A 27,212-nucleotide genomic window follows, 5' to 3' on the forward strand; every position below is an offset into this window, starting at 1 on the left:
ATATATCTATTTCCTTTTAACAGCCCAAGTGTTCATCAGTGGAGTGGATAAAAAAGACATGGTGCATTTACACAATGGAATGGTCTGTGGCAATAAAAAAGAAGGAACTCTTTCCCTTGGTGATAGCATGGATGGACCTGGAGACTATTATGCTAAGTGAAATGAGCTGGTCAGAGTAAGATAAATACTAAATGATCTTACTCGTATGTGGAGGCTAATGAACAAAATTAACTGATGAACAAAGAGGCATAGATACACAGAAGAGACTGATAGATCTCAGAGGTGAAGGCCATGAAGGGGACTGAAAGAGATTAGCCAGAGATCATGTCTGCATGTATGTATAGTCCATGGACACAGACAACAGTGTGAGGAAGCACCGGAGGGGTGGGCAGGAGCCGGCTGGAGGGTTGCAAAAGGGGAAAATATGGGGCACATCTGTAGTAGTGTCAACAACAATACAAAACACTTCACTGTTTAATACTTTAAAATGTTTTATTTTTCTACTCAGGAAATGACTCAGTGAATTTCTTTATTTTTAAAGCGTATATTTATTTTATTTTTAGAGAGAAGGGAAGGGAGGAAGAAAAGAGAGAGGGAAACAATGTGTGGTTGCCTCTCACGCTCCCAGCTGGGGACTTGGCCTGCAACCCAGGCATGTGGCCTGATTGGGAATTGAACTCATGACCCTTTAGTTTGCAGGCCAGGACTCAATCCACTGAGCTACATCAGCCAGGGCTGAATTTCTTGTCTACCCAGCAATGAACACAGCATTAGCTGGATCATAGATAGATATATGTAAATATTGATAGATATAGATAAATATAATATATAGTCTTCGTCTTATTATTTGACAGTAAGGAGAAGATATTGGATAGAAATAAATGACAGCTTGAGGCCAAAGGGAAAATGTTTGAGATCACCTACCACATTTCCCTCTCCTCTTTCTTTCATTTATTTTGCTATGATCAACACATTTAAAAAATATATATATATATTATAATTTAAAGAACACCAGAGATCAGTAATATTACAGTAGTAAGTATAGTAGATAAATGTTTCATAAACTGTAACTTTCATTCAAAGTGCTGTTGCTCCAACCTAAGTGCCCATCAGTGAATGAATGGATCAGAAAACTATGGTATAGTTACGTGATAGAATACTACACAGCAGATAGAAAAAAGGAGCTCCTACCCTTTGTGATCACATGGATGGATCTGGAGAGCATTATACTAAGTGAAATAAGCCAGGCAGTGAAAGACAAATACCATATGATCTCACCTATAAGTGGAACCTAATCAACAAAACAAACAAGCAAGCGAAATATAACCAGAGACTTTGAAATTAAGAACAAACTGACAGTAACCAGAGGGGAGGTGGGAGTGGATAAGGCGGGAAGGGGAGAAGGGTTGTCAGGAACAACAATAAATGACACATGGACAAAACCAAGGGTGGTTGGGATTGGGGAGGGAGGTGGGGGTGGCTGGGGAGGGAGGTGGGGGTGGCTGGGGTAGGGGGGAGTGGTGGGGAGAGAATGCAAACAATTGTAATTGAACAGCAATAAAAAATTAAAGGAATAAATAAAATGCTGCTTCTCCTCACAGCGTAAAAGTTTTAGTGGTTGCTGCTGCTGTTTTTTGTTCACTTATGACAGCTGCAATATGACAGTCGCCAGTGCCCAAAGGACAACCATTTGTGGTGCCCTCCTGCTTACTAAGGTTTTACTCCACAAAAGAAACAGAAGATAAAGTTCTGATCCACTTCTGTCATTCTTTGTCATCAGCTGCTTATTCTCCTTCCAAGACTGCACCATAACAGGTTCTCCCAATCATGCGTGTATGCGAACATTTTCAAATATTACAATTTTGAGTAGGTTGTCCACTTGATGAGTTTCACTGTCTGAGGGGGAAGCCCTAGTGAATTCTATCTAACCAGTCTCTATGTTTCATCTACACAACCCCAGGAAAGAAGAAAGGAATTCAAAAGCCGTATGAAAAAAGAAAGCTAAGATCAGTGGATCTCAGCTGGAAACCTAGCAGGGTGCATTGCACTCTGGCATTCATCACGTGAAGGCCAGTTCAATTTCAAAATTTTCCAATGTGCTAGCAATTGAGAAGCTGGAGTTCTGAGTAAGATCAAGGTACAGAAAACGAAATAAGCCCTCTCTGTTTAATAGTTTCTGTAATAAAGGCGCTTATTGTTTAAAAAATATGATGTCTACATTACGCTTATCATTTGAAAGATGTAATTGAAAATTACCTAATGACTAGCTGCATGATCAAAGGTGAATTTCTTAGATTATTCTTGATGCAATTATTTCATTAAGATAAAAGCATGTTAATTCATGTCTACTAGCACTGTTTGAATTAAGCTACTAATAAAGAACTAAGTATAGCTCTTGACATCCAGGAGGTCCTCAATAAATCCTAATGTTGTAGCTAATATTATTATTGCTGTACAAAATACTCTTGTTAACTTTACCATGAGAAAGGATCACGATGTAAATTGAAGCCCAGATGGATCTGACTTAACCTACCCCATTTAAAAAAATTTACTCCTGGCTGTTTCCTAAACTGCTGGATTGGAATATGAAGGACAGCAATTTAATGCATGAACCCTAGGAACTGCCCCAGCAAACTGGGGGTCACATAAAAAAGGCCAAGTTTGTACAGTGCAGAAAGTGTAGGTGAGTGAAGGCATAGTGACTAATGAGAATCAAAACCTCCTGCACCTTGACTAAAAATGAATTATTAGTCCTTTAACGAATGGAGAAAATACACAACGTGTTCTTAGTGAAATTCTGTGCACTAAAGGAATGCAGCTTTTGCACGAATCTAAAAAGTTTTTTGTTGATTATTTTTCCCATTGTCTGCATGGATTACCCTGTCCTTTTTAAATACTACACATTATGTAAGATTTAAGCAAGGTATGCTTCCAAGAGTGAATTGATGAGAAAATTCTCCCTCCTTACCTGTGAGCAAATGTTGAGCATAAAGAAGCATGGTGCATAGGGCAAGTATGCTAGGAAAGAATGTTGCTCACTAGGAAAAGGACATTTTTTCCTAATGTAGATCTGCATACTAGAGAACCCCTTGTGTGCACCAAAAAAGAAAGGAAATAAAAATAATTGCACACCAGAGCCACCCTCCACTACACTGTAAAAATACTGACATAAGAGCTTCTTGGTAAAGTAAATTCTTGACTTATTTCTGATATCCAATTTCATTCATATTCAAAGAAACTCTCACCCAGTCAGGAGGTATGTATCTTGTCTAATCTTATAGGTGTGAATAAGTTTCCATAATGTTTTGACAATGCTTCCAGAATTTAAGCAATATCTAAAATCTAGGATCCTATTCACTGTGACCCAATTAGTTGCTAATATTGAAATATCTTTTTAACTTTTCTCACATGCTTAGAAATCATTGTGATATAAGTGTATATGATTCTCACTGAATTCATCTAAGCATTTCAATTACTACATATCTTTGCAAGGATTCAGAAATCTGCTCAGAAACCTGAAATATTGTGACTACTATAAAAGGTCTCATAGAGAGAGACCATTATGAAAGTGGTTGCACTTACTCCCCTCAATCTTCTCACCCTATCTAGGAAAAATAGCTTGACTCTAAGCAATCTGTTATCAAATGGGCTCTCATTAGTTATTGATGGACCAAGGGAATTTAACTAAAGTGATATTTATTGCAAAAAGACACAAGGCCAACCCTGACATAATCATGATGTGTGCCTGCAAGTCATGAGAAAGATGGCCATCATTAATACTGCAATGCAGTGCCTCAACTTGGCAGGAGCACCAGTTGTATAACAGGAAGCAGGGGAGAACTGTGGGCTTTGGAGTGAAGAACTGGCTACGTCCTTTGTGGACTGGCCCACAGGGCGGCAGGACAGACAGCACAACCTTGGGGAGCTTCTTTCCCACAGTTAGGATTTTCAGCTGTCATACACAGCCTCTGAGGGCCAAGACTGTGCATGCTTATGCAAGGCTAAAGACACAGCCGATGTCATCAGCTCTCTTTGCAATTTCCTGAGTATGGCAAGCTCTGTGGTTTAGAAAACGCGGTAAGGTCAATGGGGTTTTTGATGTAAGTTAACGTCTCTGTCTCACCAAAGAGAGCATCCAAGCAAGCTGAAGTGTGACCCATGCACCCACACACTTACAGATATATTTCTCTCAAAGCATATGTCATGTTTAATTGATCTCTGTTCTTCTCTAACAACAGAGATTTCACGCTGAGAACTGGCCTCGTGGCTATATGCCCAATCCCACACTTAGAGGTTGACGCCCAATAGCTTTTCAGTGCAGGTTTGTACAGTAAATGGCTTTTTTCTTTAACTCTAAGGGAATCATAACATCTCTCTTGCAGACAAGGAAATTAAACCTCTTTTTAAAAAATGTTTTTCTTTTTAGTATCTCTAATACCTCTTCTAATAAATTGCAACTATTCATAAAATAAAACTTTCCAATATCAGTAGTACAGTAAAATATATATGAAGATATTTCTAAACATATAAGTGAACATGTAAAATGCACTCCAAGTGTCTTTTCCTAGCCAAAGATAACTAAATTATTTGAAACTCCCACATACCTTCCAACAAAATGAAGTCATATTATTCATAACTAGTTTAAAGAAAAAAATGTTAAACTTTCTGCTAAAGTCCCCACATAATAAAAACAAATTAAAAGTAATCTATATCAGTGCTTTTCATTAGAAATATGTGAGCTACAGATACAAAATACATATGTAATTTAACATTTTCTAGAATGAACATTAATAAAAAGTAAAAATAGCTTAAATTAACTTTAGTAATACATGATAATCAACATGAAAATTAAGTAATAATATATTTTTGTACAAAGCCTTTATGAAATTGTGATTGAAACTCTGGAAGCACATACCCAAAGTTTTATAAGCAAACTGAAAAATTTTCCAATAACTGAATCAACCATCAAAAAATCATTTCCCTTAATATTCACATCCACCCATATTGACAAATTGCCTTACCTTGTAAAAAATGATTGATTTGACTTTAAAGCAAAAATATAACTGTTTTAAAATAGTATCTGCCCAATGTAAATAAATTCAAAACCACTTGTGTCAACACAATTAACAATAAATTAAGAGTTGTGACTACATTGTAAAGTATCTTTATATCAATATCTTCTGCATGTTCACTATTTCTTTTTGAAGCCAATTTATGTAATTCTGTCAATTAATTGTACATTAACATCTTCTGTATATTGAATCAATGTGTGAAAATTATTATCACTGATACTTATTAAAAAAAGAGTAAATTTCAATACAAAATTCTGCATCTGTCTAGCTAAGTTTGCAGGATAAGCTTTATTTGGACCTTTAGTATTAGCTCATTCATATGAGAAAATAAGTCATACTGCTATTCTTTACCTGTCATAATTGTACATTTAGCAAACATTGCTTTTCTTTCAAGAAAGTCTTACACAGTATAATAAGTCTTTTGTAAACCTCTTTAATGACTCACCAATGAGCATTTTTAAAGAACACAAGATGATTAAACCCATTGTATTCTTTTTTAAAAAGATTTTTATTGTTGTTCAATTACAGTTGTCCCCATCTTCCCCCATTACTCATTGTTTTCTATTCATTTCAATAGAGGCATAAATTGGCAATGAGTTATAACATTTCCACTTATATACTAAACAATTCAAAAGCACCAACTACCAACTACTTTTCATAATCATCTTTACAAAGCTTGTCCAAACACTGTCAGTGTGTATCACACAGGGGAACGAAGTCATAGGGAGACATCCTTTGTTTTAAATTTCCATTAAATCTGGGATCTTGACCTAGCAAGCATAACTAGAGCACTTTGTCATTATAATTTTTTTCATAACTAGTTAATATCTTTCTTTGGTGGATGTAAAATATTCAAATATATCCATGTCTTGACTTCACATTTTTTGAATTTTTTAGTTGTAAGTTGACAACTATTTTTTTTGTTTTGTGAACTAGGAGTGTTTGTTTTGTCATTGTTCTTGAGACAGAATATACTTAAGTATTAATTGGGCAATGTTTCTTATACTGCAAAAATCACCTACAACTAAAAGTGCTTGCATTTAAAAAATTTTTTAGTTAACTGATGTTTGGTTAACTGATATTTGTAACTGATTAGCACAAATATTTTGCACTATCCATATAATTATTTGATGGCTTAATTAAAATACTTTTTAAAGCTATTTTTAGTCTTCATAATTTTCAAATACAAGCACCATAATTATAATAAATGTATGTACCATGTATAATGTATAAGTGCATATATAGTTTTATCACATCTCCATCTAAAATGATTTGCCTTTTTATGTAAGAATCTAAACTATTTTCTAGTATCCAAAGTTATGAGCTCAGGTAATGTTTAAAAAATTATAAAAATTTCTTGAACATTTAATTGTTTTCACGTAAAGAAATATGTTGATTTTTTAACCATTGAAAAAGCACTTATGAAAATTATGACTTTGCTAATATGTCTATAAATGCTATCAACTTTATTATTTTTTAAATTTGTTTTCTAATCTGCTATAGAAAATTGAAATTGTCACTTCTTATAAAGTTTTCAATACAGGCTCTTCTAGTGTCTTGTTTTAGTGACTGCTCCAGGAACTGTCTCAGCTCATGCATCTCCATTTGACTCCATATTGGTAGAATGCATTTTTAGGTGTTAAAATGTGCCCAACTTATTTTTTCAAAGTAGAAAAAAATGACCGAATTGAAAATAGCTGCCTGAATATAATTTCCAATTAAGATTTACAAAAACATCAAGTGTCCTGCTTTCTTCATGAAATATTCAGATACACATATTACAATGCTATCAAATTTTCATAAAATTATGTATACTAAATCAGCCTTAAGACACTGTTAGTTTTTTTTTGTATAATACTAGAAATTACTCACACACTTGGCTTTACAGTACAATAGCTTACGTGATGTGACAGTTAAAGGAAAATGTAATCCAATCTAAAAATTTCTTTTAGAAGTTTTAAAATTTAGGCTTTTATATTCAGATCAATGATTGGTTTTCAGCTCATTTTTGATTGTGAAGTGATGTAAGTAAAGGTCAGGGTTAAGAAGTTTTTTTATACGAATATTCAAATGTTCAACCACCATTTAAAATATACTTTTGGCATTAAATTACTTTGGCAACTTCATATAAAAATTGCCTCTATATATATATGAGTTGCTTCCTGGACTTTATTGTATAATCTATTTTTGTATCTTCATTGAAATATCATACTATCTTGATTACAGTAGCTTTATATTGTCTTGAAATCTGTAAGTTGTCCAAACTTGTTTTCCCAAAACAAAAGAGTTTTTTTGATATTCATTTTATTTCCGTGTTGGGGACTGCTCTGTGTGGTTTCTGAGACTGTAGCCCAGTGAGAGCAAGACCTGAAAGGGGCTGGCAAGTCTCCCTGGAAAACCAGGTAAAAATGCAGGTGGCAGGTGTGACTGAACTCTAATACCAAGGGTTCCTATGGGAACCAGGCCTGAGAAATACATTGTATCCTTTGAAGCTTGCTCTGCTTTTTTTTGTATAGCCCTGGTGATATAAACTGGATGTTCAAGTTCAAGGCATGAGGAATAAACTCCTTATCTCATGAAATACACGGTAAAGAGCCTGTGGTGTCAGCTCAACTAACAGACCCTGACTTATGACATCTCTTGTGTTCCTTCAATTGTTGTCTACAGATAATACCTGTTTTTGTATGACTATAGCCTTTTTGACATTGATACATGTGTGCTGCATACACCTACACATACCATTCCCAATAAAAGCCATTTGGGAGAAAGGCCCAGGGAGTTCTCCACTAGAGGGAATTGCCACCCGCCTTCCCACCGGAGCAGCAAGATTGTGTCTGGGACGGCTTATTTACCATCCACGGCAGAAGGGAGGGTTCTGAAGGCTGGAGTTCCTCCTACATTTCCACACATGTTTAGAATAAACATGACATTGTTTATTCTAAAGTGTTTAAAAAATAAACAGTCACTCATTTATCATAGCTTTAGTTAACCACCTTGTTTTTTTATTGCTTAAAAATATTTACTGTTGAGAAAAAATTTTAAGCAAACACGTCTGGCTTGTGAAACGCCAGAGCTGTCACTGGTGTGGATCTGGAGCCTTGAAACATCCTTTTCGGCAGTAATGTGACCTATGTGCAAACTGTTTTTCAAAGCATTTGCCTCAATGTAATGCCATTTGTCTATTACTACAAAGTTTATTTCTTAATGCAAGCAAGCCTATTACTGTGCTAGGACACCCAAGTTAATACAAATGATTCTTAGACACTTTAGTAGGAAGAAAAAATATATAAGAAAGTAACATTTTCAAAGGTGCAGAAGTGAGTAAACAGCATTTAGAATAAAGAGTAGAAAAGATTCCATTAAGTTATCAAAAAATAACACCACAATGGCTCTGAGGACCCTTGAAAGTTCATAGGTGACTAACATAATCAATGGAAACAAAACCTTTTGATTATCACTAACTTCTTTCTTATTTTGAGGCTTATGTAGTTTGATAACTATGTTTTTACTATAGATTTTCATTTAGCCAACTCAGATAATGATTTTTGATTCTATGTCCAATTTTAAAGTTAAGGTGGGAAATTGCTCCATGGAATCCATCCTCAATGTGCTGATGGGTCACCCTAATTCCAGCCTTCTGAAGTCGAGTGACATACATGATTCCATCATCTCTTAAGACGTCATATTGGCAGGTGATGACATAGGTCACAGGCAAACTATGTAACTTATTGTCATCAGCCAACAAGGGAGCTGCCCTCACATCTAGAAACCCTGGGAACTTTTTAAACACCTCAGAAGTACCATGAGTTGGACTGTTATAAACATGTCCTTTCTTAAAGGTCTCTGGGAGCAGAGAACTCCAATTAACAAATTTGAAGAGATGGATTGATTCCACGGGGGCATGTTGATTGGAGAGCATGGCTTTTTCAAGTGATCTGTCTGTGGTAAAGTATTCACTCCAAAACCTGACCATGAGTGCTCTGGACAGAGTTGGAAGCAGCGAGTTCTCCCTATAGGATGGTAAATCCATATCAAGAGTCTGAAGGGCCGGATAAATTAAGGACTGGGTCTTGAGTTTGATCTTGACATCTGGGTCATCTATGAGCTACGAAATAATTTAAAGTCAGTTGTTGAAATAATTTTCATTTATAGTATATACTTTCATTTATGAGGTTGATATGAGATAAATTCAAAGTTTCAAAAAGATAATCAGAAACAATAAAAATATATCTCAAAGCACTTTCCAGTTTTCAATATTATATGTAAGACTCAGTGTTACACTTCAATACTGTAAAGGTAAACAAGTGATCTGCACTACTTTCCTCATGTATATATATGGAAAACGGACCATGCGATGAAATCCTGACATTTGTAACTAAACTTTGATTTTTCTCCTCTGTCTTTTTAGAGAATTAAAATTCTATCAGTCCTTTCAAAGAATTAACTTTGTGTTTCTGTTCATACCTATGCTAAGCTTGTTTTGAACGTGAGATTTCTGTTCTTGTCATTATTCTCTTCCCTCTTTTCTGTTTTATTTTTTTAATCTTGAGTCAGATGTTTATTTCAGTCTCTCTTCTTATCTCATATATGTTTTGGAGAAAATGCAATTTCTTTTAAATATAGAGAACATAAAATATATGCATTTTTAAGAGTGACTGATAGGTCCTTAGTGTATTTTTTAAAATGTCCATACAAAGAACATATTATTTGTCTTTTTCTCATTGATTTCCCACCATATTACATTTAGTAAGAGTCCAAATGTAGTACAACTTAAATTCTAAATTTGTGGCCCACTACTTGGTCAAGTTTTAAAAATGATGATGTGTATTTGCTATTTCCCTGTTACACTGAGTGAAATATATTGATTGTTATTCCAGTCATCTATCTAATTATTTTTGCCTACTTGTTCTCTTACTTAACTAAAAGAAGTATTCTTAAACTTCTTGATATGGTCATAAACTTGTGTTTTCTCCTGTAGTTTTGTTAATCTTTTCTTCATGTATTAATACCATGTAATTAAATCCATACATATTTAGAGTTGTTGTGCTTTCTTAGTTATTTAAACCTTATCTGTAATAATGTGATCTTAATCTATCAGTTCTTTCAGATGTTATTACAAAGCACATATATTTTCCATGAATTACTTTTAAATAATCTGCTTACTTATTTTTTTTAATTTGACAATCTCGGCCCTATTGTTAGCTCATTTAGAATCCAAATATTTAATTACTGAAATAATTGGTGATCTACTGCCTTATTTTCTCCATCCTCTTTCATTTATTTTTTTCTATTTTTGCCTTCTTTCAAATTGGTTAAGATTTTAATTATTCTATTTTCTCCTTTAGTAGTTTATGTTATGCTTTGTTTATATTCCTTAATTGATTGCCATAAAATGTGTACTCTTTTTTGAAAAATTTTATTTAGTTATTTTTCAAGTACAGTTTTCTGTCTATTTCTCCTATCCCAGCCCACCCTGCCCCATGCTCCCCACCTCCCTCCCATTTCCACCCCCCTTAGTTCTCATCCCTGTGTCCTTCACACTTGTTCCTCCAGATCCCTCCCCTTTTTTCCCCTTAAATTCCCTCCCCTCTCCCCTCTGGTCACTGTCCCCTTGTTCTCTATTTCAGTGTCTTTGTTTTTATTCTGCTTGCTTGTCTGTTTTGTTGTTTAGCTTCCTGTTAAAGGTGAGATCATATGGTATTTGTCTTTCAACACCTGGCCTATTTCACTCAGCACAATGCTTTCCAGTTCCATCCATGTTGTTGCAAAGGGTAGTAGCTCCTTCTTTCTCTCTGCTGCATAGAATTCCATTGTGTATATGTACCACAATTTTTGGATCCATTCATTTACCGATGGGCACCTAGGTTGCTTCCAACTCTTGGCTATTGTCAATTGTGCTGCTATGAACATCGGGGTGCTTAGGTTCTTTTGAATTTGTGTTTTAGGGTTCTTAGGATATAATCCTAGCAGTGGAATTGCTGGGTCAAAAGGCAGGTCGATTTTTATTTTTCTGAGAAAATTCCATACTGTTTTCCATAATGGTTGTACCAGTCTGCACTCCCACCAACAGTGAACTAAGGACCCCTTTTCCCCACAACCTCTCCAACATTTGTTGTTCGTTGCTTTATTTATGATCGCCATCCTGACTGGTATAAAGTGGTATCTCATTGTGGTTTTTTAATTTGCATCTCTCTGATAGCTAACCATATTGAGCATCTCTTCATGTGTCTCTGGATCTTCTGTATGTCCTCCTTGGGGAAGTGTCTGTTCAAGTCCTTTTCCCACTTTTTAATTGGGTTAGTTGTCTTCTTAGAGTGGAGGCATGTAAGTTCTTTGTATATTTTGGAGATTAAACCTTTGTCTGAGATATCATTGGCAAATATGTTTTCCCATACAGTTGGTTGTCTTTTTAATTTAATACTGTTTTCTTTAGCTGTACAGAGGCTTTTTGTTTTGATGAAATCCCATTTGTTTATTCTTTCCTTTATGTCCCTTGGTCTAGCGGACATATCAGTAAAAATGTTGCTTCATGAAATATCTGAGATTTTCCTGCCAATGTTCTCCTCTAGGACTTTAATGGTGTCCGGGCTTATATTTAAGTCTTTTATCCACCTTGAATTTATTTTGGTGTATGGTATAAGTCTGTGCTCAAGTTTCAATTTTTTGTACATAGCTGTCCAGTTCTTCCAATATCATTTGTTGAAGAGGCTATCTTTAGTCCATTTTATGTTACTGTCCCCTTTGTTGAATATTAATTGACAAAATGTGTACTCTTAACATCTCTAAGACTAATGAACTTATTTAAACATAATTCTAAATCTTTATTTCTTATTAGATTTAAAAAAACCTTATAAGACTTGAAATTTATTCTCTTCTCTCTCTTGAACTTATAGTTTGATTTTTTCATATTTTAATTCTATATATCTCATTATTTTAAATTATTCAAGTTTATTAGACTTACCCACATCTTACCACATTCTTGCTATTAGCTTCTTTTTGAAGCTTAAACTTTTATCTGCATTCTCATTGCATCTAAAACACTTCACTTCAAGCATCCTTAGTGTGTTCCATTAATAGCGAGCCCTTTTAGTTTTAACCAAATAAGTCTATTTCTCTTTTATTTTTAAGTAAAAATTTTGTGGGGCACAGAATTAGGTTAAGTCATTTTGTGCTGCACTTTTATGCTACCCTTCCGCTGACCTTAGATTAACATTTTTGATATTGAGAAGTAGGCTGCCATTATGGCTTGTACTTCTGTGAAGTGACTTTGTTTCCTCTGTTTTAAAATTGTTTGGTTTCTTTTTGTTTCATTTTGTTTTGCTGGCTTCCTCACTTTTCCTCGTGTCTATATGTAGATTCCTTTCTAGTTATTGATTTAATTTTAAGCTTTTCAAAAATTATTCTTAGGATTCAGGTAGCTTCTTTTACCTGTAGCTTGTTATCACTAATCAGTTTTACAAAATGCTGTACTACTTTGTTTTTAAACATTCTTTTATCTCATTCTCTCTTCTCTACTTCTTGTATGACAACAAGAATTCTATTGGATTTGCAGACTGTATCTGCTATATTTCTTCTCTTTTGTATTTGTTAACTTTTTGGCTCCCTATACATCATTTTGCATAGTTATATATGAATTGGATATGACTCATCTTCCAGTTTATAAATTATCTGCCGCTGTGTAAAAGTCAGTTAAGCAATTCAAAAAGGTTTTGATATTGACAATTTTATTTTTGAGTTTTAGAACTTTAGTTTTTTTCAAGACTCCACTTTTCTGCTGAAATTTGCAATCCCAGTTGTGAATGGATTGAAGAAAGTAGGGTAGTTGTTTAATATTCTGTGCCCAATAACTGTAGCATTTGAATACGGCCAAGTGGCTTTCTGTTGTGTGTTGATTCTGCTTGCTTTCCTTCATTGCTTTTTGTTTACTTGTTTTCCTGGATATGTTTTATTCTGTGCTAGATACTGAATTTCTAAAAATATTTGTAGGAACAATTTAAAGTCAATGATGGTACTGTATTTCTCCAGGGAGGCTTTTTGTAGGATTCTGTCAAGCACAGCTGAGTATCAGTCACTCGCAGCATTCTTATTTAAAGTGAAGGCCTGAGATCTCCCACCATCCAAGTGATGAGAAGCAGGACTCTAAATGCACAAGGTTGTGTAACAATGAGGTGTGTTTTATATCACTAAATCATACACCTCATGGTCATGACAGAAAATTTTATGTTGTGTGTATCTTAGCACAAAACTTTAGAAGTACAGTAAGAGCCACAATAAAACTTTATATGCATTACCTTCCAATTAAAAAACACATGGGACGTTTGTATTACATCAGGTTCCCCTTGGCCCTGAGAGCACCTCTATTAAGGGCCTCACTTAACCTGAAGTTAAGTGAGTTCAGGATTGTCCTCATATTTGACTTCAACTCTAGCCCTGAAAGACTTCCAAAACTTATCTTGGTTGTAAACTTTTTTTCTTTTCTTCTTCTTTTTTTTTTTTTGAGTGCCATAAGCCTTTAGGGTAAAGAGGACATTGAGTACTGGGTATTTTTTGCAGGTTTTTTCTTTATCTTTTAAAAAAACTTTTGGCCTAGAAATTTCTCATATCTTATGAACTTTTTGATATATTTCAGATTATTGTATCTTATGCCAATTTTTAATAATTATGGGTCAGAATTAATTTATACACCATGACAGAACTGCATACAACAAAGGGCCAATTATGCAACACAGTCAAAAGAAATTGGTGCTTGAAGTGGCTTGTCCAAGGTCACAGCTGGACCTTACTTTAGCTTCAAAAATCCATGGCTCCTGTTATTTGCAATGCATCGAGGTGCCTCACAGAAAGACAATGAGTAGCAATATAGAACTCAACTTCTGGGAATAACAAATACATGTTCTGTAGTATACTAAGAAAAATCACAGGATTTTTATCTTTCCTTCACCTGGAAATAGTGAGAAGTTTATCCTAAAAATATCAATAGTCAAACTTTATATACTTTAAAGTGTGTATGAAAATGAATAATAAAAACATTGTCTGTTTTATTGCACAATAAATTTATGTGAACTATTTATGATTATGATTAGTTATTAAATTATGATGATTTATATGCAAACATATTAGAATTTTTCTTATAGGAATATTGTTTCTAAGCTATCAGTGCCAAGTTTATTTCTTAGGTTAGATAAACCAGTATCAAAATAATTTTATTCATAATCTATAGACTAATTACATAGCACTGAAAATCAATAGTTAATAGGTGTCCAGTTTTAGCAAAATGTCACAGAAATAGTGTAGTAATTGATATTTGAAAATAATAGTTTCTTTTTAAGTAAATAATATTTATGAACCTGATAACATTTTTGTCAATAGGTAATTGTATTATTCCGATAACAAGTCTTAATGCAAGTTTTAGCACACTCTATTGAAGACTACTGAAATCATCTGATTCTTTAGTTACGGTGGTTGGTGCCATTGCTTATACAAATTGCTCACACAAGTATATGCCCTAGTATAACAAAACACTATGTTACTTACCTGACCATATCCATTATGTTTAAACCAACAATATATAAGGAGGATTTAATCATTTTATTTAAAAAATCCAGCAAGAGGTAGAAATAGAAAGCACAAGGTATATTAATTTTCTCTGATATGATCTCTATGTAACTCTAATATAGCAATATATTTACACTGATATTTTAATATTTGAAATATTAAATAATAAATACATTTATGTGTAGGATATTTTATATAATGAGACAAATTTGAGCAGCATACCTGCTGAGTTACTGCTGCAGCCAAATTCCCTCCAGCACTGTCTCCAGAAATTCCAATTCTTTTAGGATCTACACCATATTTTTCAAGAACATCCTGGTGTAAGAACCACTTTAGTGAATTATATACATCTTCAAATTGATCGGGAAAATGATATTTAGGTGCTAATCTGTAACTGTGGGCAGGAAAACATGTTCGTTAAGTCAATATTTTTAATGAAAATATGCATTCATGCTGTATGTAACACTAAAATCAAAAGTAAATTTTTAAGTAAAAATATTTAAACATATTTTGAATCCTAATGAATACAAAGACAGAATTATTTTTAAAGACAATGCTTGATATAAAAATTTTTACAAATATTATCTTTACACTAGTAAAGGCTTGAATGAAAAACTTGGAGTAGACTTCAGAAAAAAAATCACAAGTAATAATTAAGTAAACTTCTCCCAGAATGTTATTCTTTATAATCATTACTCTTTCCTTACATTTATTTTTATTTATCTGTAATCAATAAATATCAAAGAAATCTTAAAAATTAGTATATTCCAACATAATTTATTGATCAAGTTGGAAAGCAGTCACTCCTATGTTTTTTCATTTTCTATTATTGATTATTGATCTAGAATGACTTTTAGAATAGATTTTGCCTATATTTCCATGTTATTTAGTGACTAATTGCTTTTAAAGAAGGGTCATACCATGAAATATGCCACACTGATTGCTTTAAATGTATTTTAACACCCAATTCTTGAAACAACTCTTTGATACAAAAATTATAGAAATAGAAATTAAAGATATAGATAGGTATCTATATATCTATAGATATAGTTATAGATATAGAAAATTATATGTTTAACAGTCTACATATGAGAAAATGGAGCTACAAAGAGATTTAACTGGCACACAGTCACTCAATTAATTCAAAAACAAAACTTTGGGCCCGATTCTCTCACTCGGAAGTCCTTCTTATTCACTCTGTTAATTAAAAATGGGCTAGAAATCCAGCAAAGATCCTTTGTCCATGAAACTCAATAGTTTCCTGTGTTACAACAATTTCTTGACTACCTGTTTTTGATCCCCACTTGACCCAACTATACAACTCTTTTCTCTCTGTCTCTTCCCTGGCCATGGTCAAGCTCATGTTCTCAATTCTCACCACCTCACTTTCATTTGAAATAAACCTGGAGTAACCAAGAAATTCACCAGGACAGCTCACTACATAAAGGGCCTGGCCAAACAAAACAAACCAATAGTGCACTTACTTGGTTGAAACGACAACAGCATCAAGTCTATTAACTGTTTCTCTTGAGAGCAAGTCATAGACAACCCAAGCTGAAATAAAGAGAATGAAATCAGAGACTGACAAGTAAACTGATGGATATTTCTTTCCACAAATGGCCTACTGCTGCACCTTTTTCGTCATTAAAATATTCTGGGAATGCCCTGACCAGTGTGGCTCAGTTGGTTGGGGGTCATCATGCAAAACAAAAGGAGGCTGGTTCAGTTCCTGGTCAGGGCACAGTCCTGTAGTGCAGGCCAGGTCCCCAGTTGGGGAGCATGGGAGAGGCAAGAGACCGGCATTTCTCTTCCTCTCTTTCTCCCTCCCTTACTCTCTTTCTAAAAATAAATAAATAAAATCTTTAAAAATTGTTCTGGGAAAATATTTCTAATATTTCATCATAGCTATCAAAAATGAAGTCTTTTGCTCAGCAGTCCTTTACAAGTGTGTGGTCAATTTTCTTGTCCTTCCCCACATTTCACACTGTATAATTTAAGCCAGTCTCTCTCTTCAGGATTAGTCTGTGCTCCCTTTAATCGGCAGATGTTTGGTATTGAAAGAAAAAACGTAAACATACCTCCCTGACTTTGAGGGAGTCACAGTCTCCTGGAGACAGGAGCAGGGAGGGGAGGTATAGAAATGAAAAGCAATAATGTAATATAGTAGCTGCCTTAATGGAGAGCTAGAGAAAATACCCAATGAAATAGTGTTAGACTTCACAAAAACTGCCAGAGGAAGTTAAGGAAGAGTAAAATGGAAATAGGGAAAGCTGACACCTGATTCATGTATTCATATTTTCTAGGCAGACAAGAAGGTCTGTGTTTTCTGGGGTGTTTTTGGCCAGATGTATGGGGTGGGGATGGGTCACACATGTTTGCTATTGTGCTTGGAAACGTACCCCATTTTGCACATAAGAACACTTTAAGAAAATAAAATAGAATTGGCCAATAACAAGAGGAGGGAGAGATCATAAAATACTACCAGTAGATTACTAGGGTGAAAAGTTGTCTCAAAAGGCAGGTCCTATGGGCCATGGAAAGAGGAGAAGATATTTTGTTGTGGTGTTTCTAAAGTTGAGTGCTGACTATTCTTAAAATGTAAATACACACTAAGTTTTAAACTTTTATTTAACATTTACTGTATGAAATCATGGTTACATTTTAGATTAAAGCACATATTTTGATGCTCCTATTTAATGTTAAAAGAGAAAACATTGCATAAATACTATTTTGTTTCAGAGTTTATTCTTACTTAGCTCCTTTTCCTTGGTGAACATACTCCCTCTCTTCAGGTATACCTTGATGGAAAGACTTTTTAACTGAACTGCTTTGGGAAGTAGGAATGCACAGAAAATAATTGAGACATGGCATAGTCAGATTTTGTCTGAAAAATATCACTTCATTGCCAGCTGATGATTTTACTGCCTGAATTTATAGAAAATGTTTGGATTATACACTTTACTGTTCCAATTTACATTTCAAATCTACATCAATACTCGTTCATACCCCTTTCTCCTGAAAATATGGAAAGAAAACAGCATAGAAAGTTATGTTCCTCCTGGTGTGAGTTGTCACTACTTCGCCATTGTACAGAGTCCAATTTCCTCCCACAGCCTGTAGGTCAGGCAAACTTCTTCCCACTCTCTAGCTCCCCCTCCCCAAACTTCTTCAACATACTTCTATTAACTGCCTTACCTTTGGCTTGTAACCATGTTCATTTCCTTCCATATATAATATAAAATATGTGTTTATACATAAGGAAAATATACATATGTAATAAAAAGATATATATTAGATACATTTGTAGAAATATGGAAAACAAATTGAAATGTACATATATTTTACTTAAAAAGTACAGTGTACTTAATCAACTCTGTGCTGCTTTTTAACCCAAACCTTGTCTTTCCTTTCTGTCTAAGTGTGTTGAGAGACTGGAGTCGCCATCCGTTACCTCATTTTTCATCCATTACTCAACTCCATTTTGCTCTTCATTACAATAGTCCATCACTTTGGCAATTCACAATTTTAATAGTAAATTGCTGCATTCATGAAATGGTTTTTCCTCTTATCTGAGATTTGCTATAGCTTTCAGTATTCCTTCTTCTCAGAAAGAAATTTAAAATAATTTTGTAAACTAACATAGCTCCAAAGAAATAAATTTCAGATGGCTGAAGTGCTCCATTATCTGTGATAATGTTTACCAGATACATCACAGTAAATATCTTAATAAAAGGCATGCTTCATTATAAGCAAAAGTCTGTAACAAGGGCCACATACCAGCACTCCCTAAACACCAACCGCCACCGTGAATATAAAATACGCCCCTTCTCAGTGCCTGTGACTTTTGGTTTGGAATATAGACACGGACGGGAACATTGCTGAAAGTTGTCTCCATCACAGTGACATTTTCATCAGATGTGGGTGGGACTTCTCGAAAACTCATGCAGAACATTAAAGTCTCCATGAAATGGTTGATTCCCAATAGCTCAGCAAACAGAGCCTAAAAGCAGAGAAGAAAAACAAATACCAGGTTACAAGCAGCAAATGCCAATGCTGTTTATAAGCATAGAAGTATGCATCCATGCTCCCCATGGCCCCATGTCATTTGTCACAGGTAAATCGGAATGACACGGAAACATCAAGATTCAGAATTTAAAATTTCTACAGCTTTTAACATAGAGTAGCTGTCAAAACTTTTCCCACAAAAGTAATTTATGCCAATTTAGTGGGCCTTCTGGCTTTAAATTAAGAACAAGTACAAGTCCTTTCTTCAAAATGCAAATCACTGGACTCTAGTATTTTATTTCCAAAGAATTAAAGAATGTTTAGGTTTAAATATTTTTTAAATGTTAGAGAAAGGTACTATGTTATAAAAATTAAGGACAGGGATTTGGTTATGAAAACAGAAATTGTAATATGTAAGAAAATACTAAGTATGAATTTTTAACATGCATTTATAATTTCAAAAGTCTTTAAATTCTACGAGGAAGAATAATAAACATAAAACAAAAGACTAAAAAGTCACCAGTGTGCTAAAACCATTGCCCAATGTCCCTGCATTCTGAATTGAATAATCGCGGTTTTAAAATTTCTTTGACCATGTTCCCTTTGGTAAAGTGTGCTGAAGTAGACCAGCAGCTTAATGGACACATCATCTTGTATCAGCTTACTCTCTTTATACTGACTTTAAAGCCAAAATCAATTTTTGATGTAAATTTGAAGGATCAAATGATAAAGAAGGAAAATCTGACGGACTTTGAAATTTATATTCTTCAATGTATCGACAAAATTGTTTCTTGTATCTTAGTCCTACAAAGATCTATCAGTTAAGGAAAAAAATAATTAAATTTCTGTTCATTCGAAGGTGAGAAACCGTGCCACTGACTACATCCAAGTTAGAGCTTTGCATATAGAGTGTGGTTATTTGGCAATTCAGAGACTCAAGTGATCGCTGGGCTTCAAAATATTCATCTTTTGGAGACCAACCAGGGTACCACTGAGAGGCCATAGCAGCAAAGAGAAGGCATGGAAGCTCTAAGCAGGGCTGGGAGAATCAATGGCGAAAATGAAGAAAAAGTAGAAGAGGAGATGATAAAAGTAATATTTAGAAAAATAATGTCAAGCTTGGAAGCTTCAAGCTGTCTCAGCTCGACTCAGGAGCACTTTACAATCTTGTTTAAGGGTAGAAAACACGTTTCACAAGCACATGTAATCCGGAACACAGGTGAGTCTGACAGTGTTATCGGATTGTGGAGTGATTTCTTCCCAAGCCTACGTAGAGCCTTAGGGTCCTTTTCTGATACTGCTGAGCAATCTAACTCTCAGAGTCGGCACCTGCGTTTGATATTCCTGTTTCCAGAGATAGTCTGCATGGCAGGCCAGCTGGCAATTCCATTCAGTGCCTTCCATTTATTTTCATCACTGAATTAATTATTAAAAGTTTGAATTACCATTCTTTACTTTTATGCTCAAATTGATTGATAAAGCACAAAGTAGTACCCGGTGGCATTAAATTCAAGCAAAAAGGTGTCGAGGTTTTTTTCTTTGGTAGGGAAGAAGAATTAGAAAAGATTCAGCTGCTTAATAGATAATCAATTTTATAAAGTTTTGGGAAAGATACCATTATATGGTAGGCTGATGTACTAAGCAAACAAGTTATTATTTTTCTTTAAAAATGGGATTGAAGGTTTTTGGATAAATCTCTGTGTTTTTAATCTGTAGGAGAGCAGGCAGAGAAAGAAAAAAATCAATGAACAAAAAACAGATCAGTTATTTGATTTTTAAAAAATCAAAATTACAGATAAGTTATTTCTTCCAAGAACTAAGAGTCACAGGAAACCCATGAACTATAAATTATGTGCAGTATCAGATGAAGGCAGGCAAAACCTGCAGAATTGCACAGAAAACCATGGTGCTAGGGTAAGAGAAAAGGCAAGAAAGGAAACGATCATAAATATTCATTCAAAGAATGAAAAGGCCTCTGCATGATCAAAGGCTCCAGGAGCAGGACACACGAGAAAGCCTGATTCCAGAGAGAAGTTGCTAAAGAAACTCCCAAACCACCCAGGAAGGTCCAGAGGTAAGGGAGTTAGGAACTTCTAAAGTGGAGTAGAACACCGGCAGACTGTCCCCTGTGCTAACAGCAGTCAGGGATGGACCAGAAGGTTCAGGAAGGCTGGGGAGAATTCAGTAGGTGAGCGTTTTCAAAAGTGTGTGTCTGTGTGTATGTGTCTGTGTGTTTGTGTGTGTGTGCAGTAGCAATAAGAGTCCTTAAGCACGAGAACTGAATGACAAAAAAGTCTTGACCCTACCTCTGTTGCCCAGGACATTCTTAAAATAGTTTGTCCAAGAAAATTAACCTCATTCAAATGGAAATAATACAATAGTTGTATATTTAATATTCATGCCAGGTACTGGTACCTTTAAAATACTGCAGGGCACTATTGCAGTGTATTGGGTACCATACTTGGATATTGCAAGTATATCTAATACTTGGTATTACAGTATATGCTGGGTACTCTAAGAAAAATAGTAAGTCTCCAACAGATGAAGAAAACAAACTGGAAAAAAGTCACTGCAAAGTGAATAAAATATATTACACATTATTGTAAAATAAATTTTAAAATAACATAAGAAGCAATAATATCACAAAGCAAAAATCCACATATTCAAGGAAGATATAGGTAGGTAATTGGAGGTGATTGCTAGTCAAAAGATGAGAAAATTAAAAACTAATGTTGGTAGAACTCAGAAAAAAAGACAAAGTAATTTCAGAAACAAATTCCAAATTAAAAGAAACTCAAAATATTATATATAATTGAAACTACAGAAACAAATGGAAGGAAGGAAAAATGTAGAGAAAGATGAAAAAGTACAGAGAGAAAATGATGCAAAAAAGTGTATGTGTGTATAAATATGTGTATGTAGGTATATATGCATAACTAATAAAAATAATAACAAATAAAAACAATAAAACAAAATTAACATTTTAGACAAAATTTGAACATTTCACCTAAAATGTCATATAATGTGCTTAAGTGTAATATTATTATGTTACAGAATTACATGCTAATGATTTTGTATTAAAAATTGGCATTATTTGGCCCTGGCTGGTATAGCTCAGTGGATTGAGCGCAGGCCGCAAACCATGGGGTTGCCAGTTCGATTCTCAATCAGGGCACATGCCTGGGTTGAGAGGCAGGTCCCTGGTACAGGGAGCGTGAGAGGTAACCACACATTTATAATCCTTTCCCTCTCATTCTCCTTCTCTTCACCTTTCTCTAAAATGAATAAATAAAATCTTAAAAAAATTGGCATTATTTGTGTCAGACCCTGTATATTGCACTTGTTCAGAGCCACTTGAAATGACAAAAGAGAGTTACAACACCTTTTTTTAAAAAAGGCCAGGAAAGAAGCAAAAAGCCAAATGTTTTATTACTCAGGCTAATTGACCTTGAATTATCTTTTTTTTTAACAGGCAATTTGCTGCAGAGGAGATTAAAGAAGATAACCAGTGGCTTGATTGCTGAGCAATTAGCATTATTAGAAAAGAACCACAGGTCTTTGCGGGCCATGGGCAGCTGCCGGGCTACCTCAGCAGTTCTTCTGTCTACTGGAAAGCACACCTATCCCATTTCCATGACCTTTACCCACTGGTAAAGGTTTCCACCTATCTCAGTAAAAATTCATTTTCATGTTTGAATACAAGATTATTGCATAGCATTCTGTCATTAATCACAGTATTGTTCAATCCTGCCATTTTCTGGTGTTCATACTTTAACACACTTTATTCCTGCAATGTTCATGAGATGAAACTCACAGTAAGACCGTTTTTCTCAGCCAGCTCATTTTGTCCTTTAATATTTAAAACCAAAACTCCTTGACTACTCCCTCCATATTCATTCTGTTAGTGGTCTGCGTTAAGCAATAATTAAAACATGAAAAAAGGTTTTAAAACCAGCAACTTAAAGAGCAAAACTACCAAGAGGGTGGAAACCGTGAAAAACATAAAACAGGTATTCTCTCTTGGTTCAACTGTCAAATATTGAGTCAATAAGATTCTATACTTACCAAATTTTGTAGAGTTCTAAACTGTACACTCAGCCAGACTAGTCTCCACGGCTCCTCGATATTGTCCGGGAGAGGCGTGTATACATAGTACGCTCCGAGCACCCCCAGCAGCAGCACAAGAGTCTTTCTTCCCATGGTGCTTCCCTTCTGCCCTGGCTGCTTAGCAGCGCAGCAAATACAATGCAATTTTCAGAGACTGAAATTTTATGCCCAGTGTTTGGCCCTACCATAAAGTGTTATCTAACTTCCTGGACACAGATTCCATTGTTCAGTGTGGCGTTTCATTGGCTGTTCAGAAATAAACAGTGCAAGTGCCAAGGTCTTTGGGAACATAGGGCGTTTATTGATGGCAAGTTTTGTCACTTCCAGCTTTTTTAATGATGTTGCTAGGCAGTCAGTTCATTGCATAATTACTAGGTGCAGAATACTTTAAAAAAAATTTCTAAAATAAAAAAAAGAAACCTTGTATATGCTTCAAATAACAGATCCCAGAGGGAGGAAAAGAAGTGTTTTTAAAGTATTTCCTCAGAGGGAGGAAAACAAGTATTTATAAACAAGTATCTTTAAACTTTTACAAAGTAAAAATGAATATGCTCACATGCATTTTTATAACATTTTACTGTCCTGCTATAATTATATCAGTAAGTAGTACTAATTATGTTAGAATTATACAGTAATCGTGCAGATAGCTAATAGTTCTTGAGCACTTACCCTGTACCCCAGGTGGTGTACTCAAACAGTTAAACAGACTGAGGAAAGTTTATAAAGCTCTACAAGTTCATTCAGTGGTATGGAGTGAGGCCAGTACTGTCCTCCATGAGTACACACTTAGACCTCACTTGTCCCAGTTCTTTGATTAGCCTCAGATTATTGATAAACAATTGGGATTAAGATTCAGTGTAACTAGCCAGCATCATAAAAACCAAGTAACTGTGTTGGAGACATTATGGTCCACTGAACATATATGTACCTCTATGATTTTTAGATCCCTTCTCTGGCACTTAAGTAGAGTTATAGGACTAGTGGTAGCCAAAGGGACCTGATAGAAATTAATATGCCATTTCCAGGTAGAAGTACTTAAAATACAGAAGACCTGAAAACTATCTTTTGCAATGCTAGAGTCACAAAATATATGTAGCTTGGATTAAGGGGCCCAAGGGTTCAGTCGTTCAAACTCCATAGAATTTTCTTGAGATATAAGCAAATATTATGCCAAATTTGAAGTGTTGTGTGACTTAATCTTTACATTTTTTAGGTATATTGTATCATTTAGTCCTCATATCAACAGTGAAATGTAAGAATTAATATTATGAGAGGCTGTCTTATTCCAAAGTCATATCATCACTTATTTCTATAGTTTTCATTTAAAATTCTCTGGCTCTGAGGAAAACTTAAGTTTGTTCTCATTAATGCTAGAAGTGAAATTCGAATTACTTTATTTTTTAAAGGAGCGTGCATTAAAGTTGACTTTTTGTTTAATACCTTTATGGAAGTTAACAAATGGGGACATTTGTTAAACTATACTATGCAATTCAGATATAGAACATGACCACTAGCTCCAAAACGCCTATTTTCTATACCTTTGTGGTCTCATCTTTTCTTAAAACCTGGCAACCAATGATCTATTCTCCATCATGATAGTTTTTGCATGCAACATAAATGAAATCATACAGCATATAACTGGCTTATTATACTAAGCATAACCTCTTTGAGATTTGTCTAAGTGTTGTGTATATTTAACTAGCTTTTTTTAGAAAAAAATTCAAACAAAATAAAATCTAGATTTATATTAAAATCAGTTTAACGTCTTCCCCAAAGTAAATGGCAAAGTTGTTTTTGTAGTAAATACCATGTACAAATGTTTAAACAGTAAAGGCATATAAAACTCCTTATTTGTTCAGCAAGTTCTAGCAAACAAGTTATTTTGACTTTCCATAACTATTGGCTGGTAGTATTAACACAATATGATATTTTTACCTGTGAAATATATCACAAAAGATATCTGTTGTCAAAGTGCTGATTAAACGTGCAATTGCACCATTCTGTCTCCTTTGAATTATTGTGTAAGTTCTTGTTAAGGCCATTTCTGTTATTTGTACATAATGTGTTTGTTCTTGACTCAAGATTGAAAATCCTTCTATCTTTCTGCTGATAGTCAGTAGAATTGCTACTTTTCACTAGGCTAAATTGTTTTTTGTACACAAAATGAAAGATGTAACATTATGTTCTTCCAATTATTAAATCACTCATATTCATCATAAGATATAAAAACCACTTAACGAGGAAATAGGTATAACATGAAAACATTCCTCATTAATCCACACTGCCACCAAACTTTAGATTGTTGAGAAATTGTTCAGTTGCTCCTGTATCTCTAAATGAATGATACATGTTTCTGGGAGCTTGTAGGAGACCACTCTGGGTGGCGTGGGCACAGCCCCCAGTTGCAAACATTTACTACAAAGTAACTTCCTAAAATCTGTGCTAAACCTTTCAAGGAACAGTGTAACTGGTTCAACCAGTTTTGCCCTTTCATTTGCAAATATCCCTTTTCTTTGATATGATTAGCAGCACTGGCTTCTTCGCTTTCTGTAGAAGGTAACCACCTAAAGCAACCTGTGCATAGTACATAAGGACCATCGTGTAATGTGCCCAGAAACCCAATAAAGGCTGATCATGACAAGGGCCCCCGCTTTTGCCCCCCTTGAGAGAAAAGCCACACTGTCCCTTTTCCTCCACTGGACATGGTAGTCCGTGTGAATGTCTCATTTCATTTATAATGACATGACACTGCGGGCCAGTGTCTGCATCAGGAGCTTATTTGCCCATTCAGCAGTGGGGCACAGCTACTTATATACACCCTTGACCAAAGATTGATCTCCTCCGGTTGGGAAGGTTGTCCTCTTCAACCAAATGCACAGCTTTGGGAAGGACACAGGTGGATTGGCGAGGGAGAAAGGGACACCAGCCTAGCCAGCTGGATCAGCCGAGTCAGCCCTGGTGGTCACTGGGGTGACAGATGTCGCAGCCAGATTGCCCTCACATCTATATGATACATCTTTTTAAATTGTGCACGTGATACTGTTACCGAACAAGAGGTCCGAGGGAGGGGCAATACAATATTTGGCTCACCTAGGGATGCCAAATATTGCTGCATAACAGGGGCCCCTCCCAAAGACAAAATACTGATATCTACTGGGCTCTTCTGTCCGACGCCAATTGGAAAGACATCTCTCAATGCCAGAGATTTGTGAAAAGGAAACAAAATGTTTATTTAATGCTATTTAGGCTTAATGCCACTACTAAAATATCAAAGTTCTTTAGGATATACACCTACACCCACACAGCGCTCCCTTCTCCCACTGTCCCAACTCCGGGTACCGTAAATCAGGAAAAGAGCACAGGTCTGTGTTGCAGGCCGCTGGCACCATCAGCTGTGTCACCGTGCAGGCAGGATCTCTCTCTAGTTAATCCAAAGTACTGTGGTACCCTCTCATGGTCCACTGGCAAGAGTTCTTTGTACCCAGTTCCAGTCAAAGTCTCTCCTGCTTCCCAGGCCCCGTGGACAAACGGGGCACCCCAAAGCTGCGTGGGCCTCTTCTACCAAAGCTGCAGGGGTTCTCACTCCACCAAAAGCACGTGGCTTTCTTCTTCACCTGGCTGCAGGGATCTCCATTCTGCCCCAAACGGCGTGGTTTTCCCTTTTACCTGGGCAGTTATTGCCTCATGTCCTGGAGCCCATATTTTCCAAGCTCTCACGCAGGCCTTCACTCAGGAGCAGGCACCTCACTCAGGGGCGCAGCCCCTAGTTTCCTCTCCTGGGTCCAAGCCACTCCTTCTCCCTGGCTCCAAACTTGGCCACAGCTATTTAACATATCTATGAAACCAGTTAAAGGTTATGGATATGTTAAATAACCATTCCAGAGGTTAGCTGCAAAACTGTTGCTATGCAAAACAGCTCTCAATGGCCCTGCTCTATTGGTCCCTTCCCCCTGGGGGCGGGGCGGGTGAGGACATCTTATATGTCTCTCCAACATTCCTATACACTTTGAATTCTGGACACCATTCCATATCTTTTTGGGGGGCTCCCCCCCTTGGCTGCACCCTGTGTCAATACTGTTACTCAGATGGAAATCAACAACCCAGTCATCCACCTCAGTAAGTTGCAAATGGTAAATAAAGCTTAAAAGTGTATAGAAGGAAATTTTAAAAATACAAGCATTAATTAATGAAATAAAAATAAACATGAGGTAAAGAGGATCAACTAAAAAGCCTAGCACCTTTAAAAAGGTCAGTAAATTGATAAATTCTTAAGTAACTCATCAAGAAAAAAATAACAGAAATAAGCAAGAAGACATCACTACAGATTCTAACGTCAGCTTTAAAAATAGAATATTATACACATTATGCCAATAGAGTTAAAATCTTGGATGAAGTAGATACATTTAAAAAAACTATAAAATCATCCAAGAACAAGTTTTAAACAAACTGCATGCTAATATAACTATTAATGAA

At 35.3% G+C, this 27,212-nt stretch overlaps 1 protein-coding gene across 1 annotated transcript; it reads right to left on the reverse strand.

Moving 5' to 3' along the window:
* Positions 1–4,879: 4,879 nt before the first annotated feature.
* LOC119046181 (arylacetamide deacetylase-like) lies at positions 4,880–22,940 on the reverse strand. Its single transcript, XM_037141130.2, has 5 exons — positions 22,698–22,940; positions 18,405–18,627; positions 16,112–16,181; positions 14,850–15,021; positions 4,880–9,177 (listed from the first exon to the last, which is right to left on the reverse strand). The coding sequence occupies exons 1-5, from the start codon at positions 22,830–22,832 to the stop codon at positions 8,581–8,583; spliced, it is 1,197 nt and encodes a 398-aa protein (XP_036997025.2). The 5' UTR covers positions 22,833–22,940; the 3' UTR covers positions 4,880–8,580.
* Between the last annotated feature and the right edge of the window lie 4,272 nt (positions 22,941–27,212).

This window comes from Artibeus jamaicensis, unplaced genomic scaffold, assembly GCF_021234435.1.
Source record: "Artibeus jamaicensis isolate MK-2021 breed Jamaican fruit bat unplaced genomic scaffold, CSHL_Jam_final scaffold_474, whole genome shotgun sequence".
NCBI lineage: Eukaryota > Metazoa > Chordata > Mammalia > Chiroptera > Phyllostomidae > Artibeus > Artibeus jamaicensis.

Excerpts from the sequence above, each read along its gene's own strand:
- LOC119046181 (XM_037141130.2), bottom strand. The coding sequence starts at position 22,832 with ATGGGAAGAAAGACTCTTGTGCTGCTGCTGGGGGTGCTCGGAGCGTAC. Across the intron at positions 18,628-22,697 it reads TTAGAACTCTACAAAATTTG|GCTCTGTTTGCTGAGCTATT; the intron begins GTAAGTATAGAA and ends CTCTGCTTTTAG. Across the intron at positions 16,182-18,404 it reads TTGGTGTTTAGGGAGTGCTG|CTTGGGTTGTCTATGACTTG; the intron begins GTATGTGGCCCT and ends TCTTTATTTCAG.